This window comes from Charadrius vociferus, unplaced genomic scaffold (assembly GCF_000708025.1).
Source record: "Charadrius vociferus isolate BGI_N301 unplaced genomic scaffold, ASM70802v2 scaffold3, whole genome shotgun sequence".
Lineage (NCBI taxonomy): Eukaryota > Metazoa > Chordata > Aves > Charadriiformes > Charadriidae > Charadrius > Charadrius vociferus.
This window is the reverse complement of record NW_009647748.1, coordinates 1,094,666-1,103,960: the sequence shown is the minus strand read 5'-3', so window position 1 is coordinate 1,103,960 and position 9,295 is coordinate 1,094,666. Positions and strand designations below refer to the sequence as shown.

General features: G+C 48.8%; 1 protein-coding gene across 1 annotated transcript in view; it reads right to left on the bottom strand.

The window, feature by feature from the left end:
- The window catches only part of SH3PXD2B (SH3 and PX domains 2B), a 63,795-nt gene extending 55,586 nt beyond the window's left edge, over nt 1-8,209 (bottom strand). Inside the window, 2 exon segments of the mRNA XM_009882090.1 lie at nt 6,617-6,697; nt 8,144-8,209. Coding sequence (XP_009880392.1) covers nt 6,617-6,697; nt 8,144-8,209 — 147 coding nt within the window.
- Between the last annotated feature and the right edge of the window lie 1,086 nt (nt 8,210-9,295).

Here is a 9,295-nt window from a genome sequence, read left to right as displayed (position 1 = left end):
CTTGGCGCTAGCGCGCACGGGAATGCGCCGGCTCCTGGCTGCCAAACGCTGGAAAGCTATAAATGGGAGACGTTTGGAGAGAGAAAAAAAAAATAAATTAGGGAGCCAACTTTTAACTAGGCTGAAGTGCATTGGACTGTATGTGTTCTTTGTGGAGGGAGAGAGGAGGAGAATGATGAAGATCTTTGATGCACTGCTGGAAAAATACTGGCTGTTTCTTCTACGGAGACAGAGGTAGTCCTTATTAACAGAAAGTTTTTCTTCTCTTGAGTTAGATTATGGCAATTTGCCTTTTCTATACTTCTGCATACCGCGCTTAATCTCACAGCTCTCGGTGCCGTCTGGGCACAGAGGAAAAAAAAAAGTCACTGGTGCTTTGAGCAGGAACCTCACCATAGGAAGCTGTGGGTTTTTTCTTGTCCTTGGTCACGCAAGGGCCTGTCTTTCATGATCCAGCTGTCTAAGAGCGAGATCCTGGTGATTTATTTTTGTGGCGGGGTGAAACCACGAAGCACATTGCACACGCAACTGTGCAGAATTTTGCTGAACTCCATAAACCCTGGAGGAAAAAAAGAAATCCCCAAAGTGTTGAAATAAGATTCCTGTTACGAAATAGCTATCGAAAGAGCTCTGTTTACAATATCTGGACACAAAAAGACATCCATCTCCCACAGCCGCAGTGAGGCCGAGCTGCCTTAGGGCTTTTTCATCAAAGAGGCCGCCAGGACCAGAAGAGGGGTGAAAATCCAAGTGGTGCCTCGCCTTGTGTTCCCACCTGAAGGAGCCTTGTGCTGTTTGGGGCATATTATTCGACACGCCTGCCCCTTGCTTTCCACATCTGGAGAATTAAGATAACACTTACTTCACCTTTGTGAGCCGCATGCCCTGCCAGGAGCCCAGCTCCAAGAGTGGAGGAGGAGGAGGAGGAGGAGGAGGAGGAAGGCGGCAAGCACAGGACTCCCAGTACTGGAAGCAACACATAAGCCTCATTTTAATTTTTCAAGCATCCAACGGCCTGAAACAGGCTGACAAGAACAATTCTCCTCTGTGTGCCAGCTAGTGTCTTCTGAGCCTGTTTTAATGTTGTGTTTTATTAAAAAACTACTAAGATTAGATAAAAAATTACTAAGATACTGACTCCCCCCCCCTTGCCTCGCGGCTGCACGTGCACAGCAGGTGAAGAATCCCCTCCAGAAGGACTAATCTGTCTTCCACGTCGAGACGACATGCACAGACCACTGCCTTTTGCCAATTTTCTCATAAAAGTAGGCACCACTTCAACAGCCTTTTTTTTTTTTTTTTTTTTTTTTAGTATTTGTTACACACAAAGCTGTTGGCCTGAGGGTTGCAGGACTCTCTCCAAGATGACATCGCTCCAGGTGGGTCAAAGCTGAAAGTTTCCAGCTAAGAACCTGAAGGATTTGTTAAACATATGGACAAACGGGAGGACTGGGAAACACACTCAATGCGTGTGCAGAAAGGAGTGGGTAAGAGAGCCAGAGCCATTTCTAAGCTTGCTTAAAATTCTCAGATTTTCTGCCTCTGAACCGTGCAGCAAGCACGCTTACTCCAGCCTACGGCACATCTCCATCCCTTGGCTCAAAACTCAACCTCCATGCAAAGGAGCGGTCACACAGCATCACCCTCTCCTCCTACAGCCTTCAGCTGGGACAAGGACTGAAGGAAAAAGGTTCTGAGGAGAAGGGGAGAAGCCCTGGGGTAAGCTGTCCCCAGGGAGGGCAACCCTGAACGGCAATTTGACTTTTAAGGGCTGGCGGCTGCCTGCCAGAGGAGAAGCTACTGCTTTGGTGGTGAGAAGGCAGGACACGGCAAGAACGGCAAAGCCTGTGGCTCCAAGGGGGAGGTTTGAGACGCGGCTCCATCACAGCTCGCTCGCTTTGCTGTTCAGGATGCAAAGTAAGACAGGACCAAAAAGAGCCAGGCAAAGACTTTGAGTCAAGGAGAGGGTGGCTGCAGCAGAAAGGCAGAGGACATGGTGCTGGGCTCCTGCCCAAGGAAAGCACGAGGGTCTGGTAACAGCAGGAAAGGTGTATAAGGGTCGGGTTTGGGCGTAAGGATGTTTCAGGAGCGTAGCAAGACAACAGTGGCTCTTGGTCACATGAAGACTTGAAATGACTACCATTGTGGCTGATGAGCTCATAATTACAGAGCGGGGAAAAAATGTTTCTTTTTTGGGGTTTCCATAAAAAACACAAAATACAAGCCAGTATCTGTTCTCTAACGAACAGTGTCGCTCCTTACAGCCAATGGTTTCAAGAGGATCCTTCCAAAAGGCATATTAACCTCCTCCCGAGTGATGCATCCAATGTGATCCAACAGAGCCCTGCAGTCACTGCTCGGCTCTTCCCCCACCGGCACGGCTGGAAGCACCTCTCGGGCAAGTAAGACCCCGATCCTCTCTCTCTCTCTCCCCACCAGACACAGCCGCTCACATATCTGATTACCAACTTCCATGCCAGCTAACATTTCCAGTGTACCTGCCAGCCCCAATTAGCGTCCAGAACACAACTGGCATCCTCACAAGCATCAATCTTATCTTATTGCCTTTATTTCTTAGGAACAGCATCCATCTGCTCCCAATAGCTCACATCTGGCACACTGACTGTTACGAAAGAGCCTCAATCCTATTCGAAGGAAATTATTCCTCCAGCCAAGAGATTCATGCAGAACTGAGTTTAGTATTTGTACTTACAAATTTACTACAAGTCATACAGCTACTCAAGGCTTCAAACTTTAGAATTATAATTTCATCTAGGGCTTGTTTTTTAATCCCTAAAAAGTTGCTCTTATGTAAATCGCTACGTGATGGGAAACGTTTATGGAGAAAGCAAGGAGGAGAGGGGCAGGAACCTGAGCACAGAGGATCTACACAGCAAAATCTTTCCTCAGCACTGCCCAGGACCCCGAAGGTTTTCGCCTGCAGTGAGCAGTATATAGGAGGCAAAGGTATTCCTTGGTTTAAGCCTTCCCTTCCCACTTTCACCGCCTGGCATGGTACACCAAGCCTTCCTGGGACGACCCCAGAGCAGCAAAGGGTATCACCCGCACACTTCCCAAGGCATGAGGGCCACCGCTTCATCTGCTCAAAAAGCTGGACTGGGACCAGGAGGAAGCAGCCTGCGCCTCGTGCTGGGACACACAAGCTGAATTGCAGGACAAGTGTCGGTCACCAGCCCTTAGAGAGGAGGTGACAATCTCCTGCACGACGAACGGATGGCCCACGGTGTGGTCAAAGGAATGAAATTGGGTAATTACACAGAAAAAGAAGGTCTTGCTAACCTCGGAAGAGAAAAGCAGGACAGTGTTTGGAAAGGCTGCTACAGCGATGAGCTGTAAACCAGGACTTTCACAGAAGAGGGCCAGTCTCAGGTGTCAATGACAGCCAAAGGGAAAAGCTCTGGAAGTTCACAGTGTTCCAACAAAACCTTGAACAGCAGCACAGCCTACGGCATTACCGCGACCAGCAAGGTGGCTTTCGACATTCCCCATTCCAGTACAGGGCACGCAGCTCATCTCGCTTTTCTGCGTCCAGACGGAGGCAGAGACCGGCACTGGGCAAACTCCAGGCTTCAGCCCTGGGTCGGTTTGTGTTTTGACCATCATTCCTGCCTGGCTGGGGAGGGAAGGACACTTTGCCCTCCGGTGGCAGTGGGAGCAGGCTAGCTGGCGAGGCTGTCAGTAGTAAGCGTGCATGTGTTTTACTTGGCCGTACTCCTAAAATAATTGTTTGGCCACAATGGAAGGTGACAAGTGATTCAGCTGTGGCCCCAGAGGGAATATCAGGAGAAAATCCCCAACAACCGTGCCTGGGCTGCTCTGAACCACATCAGCCCCCACCCTGGTCCTCACCAGCTCGCTCCTTCTCCTCTCTCCCCCTTGGAACCAAATGGCTTCCTTGTCCTCCTGCCTGGGCTTAGCAGGAGGATCACTGACAGCAGAAGAGGGTGCACCAACCTTCACCTGAATGCGGCCAGAGCTGCTATTGAAAAAAACAAAACGCTGCTCGGCTTCTGGCAGGAGCATGGAAAGTGCAGCCAGAATCACTGGGAACACAGATACTAAATTAACAAATATCTCTACCCAAACATGCATGTACTGTGATTGCTCAAGGCCTTGAGTATGAATAAATTTGGATGGATTTTCACTGGATAACATGAAAGACAGATTCTTGACACAGGGATTACCTGCAACTCAAGTTTCCAATTCTTCCTCCAAGGCATCGAAAAGATCATCAGAACTGGACCCGGGAAAAATACTTTTCCCCTCTTACTATGTTTTCAGAGCAGCCGAACCATTTTAGCCAATCAGTTATTTTGTGGGGGTTTGGGGTTGGTTTTTTTTTTTTAAATAACCGGAGGCATGAATAATTTCCAGCATGGAAAATTTCTGCCTAAAGAGCTAAAATTGGCATAGAATCATCCAAGAGTCATATAATAAAGGCCTCCAGCAATGGCAACAGTAAGTGCTACCAAGCCTACCTAGAGCATTTTTTTCCACTGTGCTAAGCGGATCTGTTTCACTCCTCGCCTTTCAATCCAATTTCCACTGTACTGCACCACAAGTTTAAAATAAGGACACCAGGAAGCATGTGCGATAAGGGGGAAGGAAGGGAAAAACCACAATTTCATTCATTCTTTCAACAGAGCCAAAAAGGAGTGTTTTTTGGGGGTTTTTTTGTGTTTGTTTTTTTTTTTTTTTTTTTTTTTTTAAGAAAAAGCTGCAGGGAACAGAGAAGGGGGAAGATGTTTGCTTTAAACTTTCCCATCTGCACCATGATATATCTCTAAAGCACCTCTGCCTCTAAAGGTGCTCCAGGGTGTTTTGCAGAGCCAGTTTGAGTCTCTGGCTCCAGACAGCCTCCAGTGATGACGCTTTCCATCTAGGAACGTGCATAGCTCCAGCCAAGATGGAAGGGGAGGAAGAGAGGAAGGACGGCCACTATTTCACTACATGTCCTTCCCCATAAGGTGCAAGGCAGCCCAGGGAAACAGCACAGCAGCAGACACTGGTTTATCACATAGAAACCCCAAAAGACTGTGCCCTCCTTGCACCAAATGATGGCGTGAGCTTGGCCACCACCATGGAGCACCAGTGAAGACGAGATGCTACGGAGAAGGAAGTGCTGAGCTCCATTTCCTTCCAGCCCTGGCTGCTGCCCAACAGCTGTTCTCTGTTTATTTACTTTAATATTTCCTTGGTTACACAACCAGCTGCACACAGCTTAACCTGTGCTGGCACCAGTGGCCGCCCATGCCACCTTACCTTACCTTGCCCGGCAGGATGCTGCAGGACAGCAGCGTGGGCCAGGGTGAGGACATCCAGGGTTTCACCAAAGCCAGGTTCTCGCTGGCTGGCCAGGGGCTTAACTCAACGTGGTCACCCTCGTGGCCACCTCCATGGCTCTGCAGAAGGTGCCTCGTCGGGCAAGGGATGGGGCACCACCGATGCGAGCAGCCGTCTCGAACAATCCCAGGCTTCACAGGCTGACCTGAAGCCAGCTGAACCTGGGAAAGCCATCTGGGTTCCCACTGGGTTTGCTTCGCTAGGCAGGCCCAGATGCACTGTAATTTTAGCAGTGTATTTGTGTCTGGATGCAGCAATTTCAGGCAAGGCATCCTCGTTCCCGGCCAAGCACAGCACCCTTTCCAATAAAGCACATAGCGACGCTCACCTTCACGTGAGCGGGTGGCTGGAGGCAGAGGATGCCCATCTCCTCTCCCAGTCCCCTGCGCAGGCCAGGACGGACATGCCAGTGACTTTTCTGGCAGCTGCTGCTGGTCCATAGATCACTTCATGCATTTTCCTTTCTCATCTGCACAGAGCCTGTTCCAGCAGCTCCGTTTGTGTTTTGGCTCATAAAGCTCAGCCAGACCCCTTGGCTCATCTCCACCAAGGAGGGGGTGGAAAACACCCTTTGCCTGCTCGCCCAGAACACCAGCGCCGGTTTTCTTCAACCCAGCCTGTCCCAATCAACTTTCCAGCCTCCTCCCTCTCTCCCGGCTCCATTATTTTTCCCCAGCTGCCCCCTGCACCAGGAGGTGATGGTTAAAGCAGCTGCTGACAGCTGCCCTCCAGCCTGGCACCGCTCCGCACCGTACCGGGCGCTTCCCCGGTGCCTGCTCCCCGGAACACCAGTCAGTGGGACACGGACCCACGGAAAGGGCACTTTCCAGCAGCAGTCCTGTTTTGCTGGGATAGCAGCTGGGAAAGGCATGGTATCAGCTCCGCAGGAATGGAATTTGGGCCAAACTTTAACAAAATCCCCGCCTAACAAACTAACAAAACACCCCAACAAAACCCCCACCACTTGCACAGGTGTCTGTTGGAGGAACTCACACACACCTATGCACTCCTGTGTGCATCTGGTCCCGGGGGTGACAGCAAAGCTCTAACCCCGAGTTCCGCTCGTGAAGTTGCCCTGTTCTTCCTTTTTTTCAGGGATATCCAAAATTGCATTTAAAGTTTCCTCAGCTCAAAACATTTTCTGGTAGATGACAGAAGGCACGCTTAGCGTAAGGCAGAAACCACACTTCTCAGCTGACCAAAGCTTTCAACCCTCCGATGTCAAAACCCCAAGAACTGGTGAAATGCTTACCTGTAGGTCAAAGAACTTGCTGTACCGTCGGTATATGACTTCTGTGGAGCCATTGGACCAGGTGACTTTGATAATGTACACCTGCAGGGAACAGAGGAAGAAGTCAGAGAGGAGCAACCCAACAACCTGCACCACAACCCAAATGCTGCTAAAGCAGCGCCCATGGCTGGGCACCAACCAGGGGAGTTCACGAGAGCTCTTGAATTCATTTCAGCAATACTAGAAAATACGTGAGATTGAATTATTAAGCTCCACTGCTGCAACATAACTGTCCACTAAATGCTTATTGATAGTTGTGAACCAAGACAGCTTTCTATCCCTACATATGGGCATACATCAAGTGTGAAAGGGCACTTCTATTTAAAAACACAGTTAAAGTCTCTCCAGACACATTAGGAGTTAATAACCATGCCTTGGCCACGCCACTCATGGCTGCAGCATCAAGTTTGATGTAGAGGTCCCAAAACTGCAGCCCACAGTGAGCTGCACCACATAGCACCACCAGCCTGGTCCCGGGGTTGGGTTTTGCAAGAACTTGAACCCACAAGGTTCAAAACTCCGTCTGCTCTTCTGTAAGTAACTATGAGGTTTTGTTTACTTAAACTTGCTGGGGTGCAAATTACCTTCCTGTTCCTTAAAATGCCACACAATCAATCCAAGTAATTGCAGGTTATTCACAGACCATATGACCAGGGCTTTTAGTGGCGATGAATGCAAAAAAAAACAACCCAACCCAGTTTTTTTATTCTCCTATGGAAGACAACAAGCAAATAACAAAATTGGGCAATTACTTATCTAATGTCCTCGCGCCTCGCAGAAACCAAAGATGACCCTTGATGAGATGCCAGCCTAACGCTCAAGTGATGCAAATCTCAGCCTTCACTAACTGAGAACAGATTGGCCAAGAAAAATGAGGGCACGTTCATTTTTCTTCTGACTCTCATGTCCTGCATATTTCCACCACAAATTCAAGTATCGATTCACTGAAGCAGGAACAAACATTCAGAAGCTCAGGTGAACGGACCTGCTAGAACTCCAGTTAACATAATGAAGCATGAAGGCTCTTAGGATGCTGATGTTTTGATACGTAAAACAGAATCCCTTAAGAGTTTCACAAGGTTTCCCACAGAGATGCACAATTTTTCCAGATACTGAAATGTGACCAACATCCCAGCCCAGTATCGAAACTCAAACGCCAGGAGACTCAAACGGGTAGCACAATGCTAAATTATTTGAGCTCATCAAACTTACTTGAATGCTGTACTAAAAGTCTAATCGAAAGGTCACTTTGCTGCTCGGAGGGCTGATGCAGCATGACCTACCAAGGCGAAGAGACTCCTGAAGAACCACAAAGACGTCTCAGTGGAATCACTTCCAAATTAAGATGGAAAAAGAGGCAGCAGGATGAAGCAAGTTCTTACTGCTAAAATAAAGAGCTTCCGTACTTTCAACCCAGCAATTCAACGACCACTTTTCTCAAACCAGCTGATCAGCCCAAACACAGCTGCGACTGCTTTGCTGACTTGCCGTGAGCTGGCTGGGTGTCACAGGCACCACCACCCTCTCCCAGACAAAATCCGAATTGCTTGGCATCGCCTCACAGGCCTTATTCAGCAAACCACAATCCTCTCCTTTCATTCACAAATTCTCTTTTTGAGCTGTAGGACCTGTGCTTTCTGCATATTAATGCAAGGAAGACAGAGGGCTCCTGCAAGACAGCATCTGTAGCAGCTGTGGAGACCTGGATGGACCATGATTTGCCACAAGAGGGGCCCAGATGCTGTGCTGACCACCAAAGATGGTTTGACAAGCACTCTGCATTAGGTCACGCACAATACCTATTAGAGCACATGCTCCTAGATCTCAACATGTCATGGACAACTTGGCTGACCATACTTTGCAATGAAAACAGGCTGTCGCATGACATGGCCTCAGGAATCTCTGACAGCATCCGTACAGTCACCACCACACCATCAGCAAACTAAGCGTTAACTTGATGCTAAGAAAGCATCCAAGCTGCCTTCACCCTCACCCCAGGACTTGCCGGCAGGCCAGCATGAGCTCATTTTGGTTGGAAGCTCAGCTGATATCCCAGCTTTCTTACCAGTCTACAGCACTTTACGGGGTTATATCACTGCTGGCTGCCTGCCTGGAGAAAGCCTTCCACTGGGGCAGGAGAAAGAGCCAACTTTTCTTCACTGTTTATTCCTATCCTGCCTTTATTTGGAGTCAACAGCTTATTAGACTGGGATTTTAATCAGGATGTGGATTTGCTCAAGCCAAAATGAATTCAAAGCTCTTAAGGGTAATAAAGCCATGAGATTTGAGGGCACACCACGCTTTATTATACCCTTTGCAATTGAGGGAAGGAGCATTTCTCCCAACCGACGAGCTCAGTCCTATTTTGCTGAAATGCAGATCTCACAGGAGTCTGGATAACGGTTTCTTGTACATCCCATTTGAACAGCAGAAAGGTCTCCGGGGGTATCTCCTCACCTACTTGTAGAAAGCGGGAAAGACAGGGAAGCCCACAGCTCCTCAGTATCTCTAAAAACACTGTCTCAGTAAAGCTGGCTTCCTTTCTCCTTGTGAATATCCCTCGTCCTTCACTGATGGCTCCATCCCACCGAGGTATTCTGTTGGCCAAACCATCACAGATCTTGGTCTCTGCCAATACTT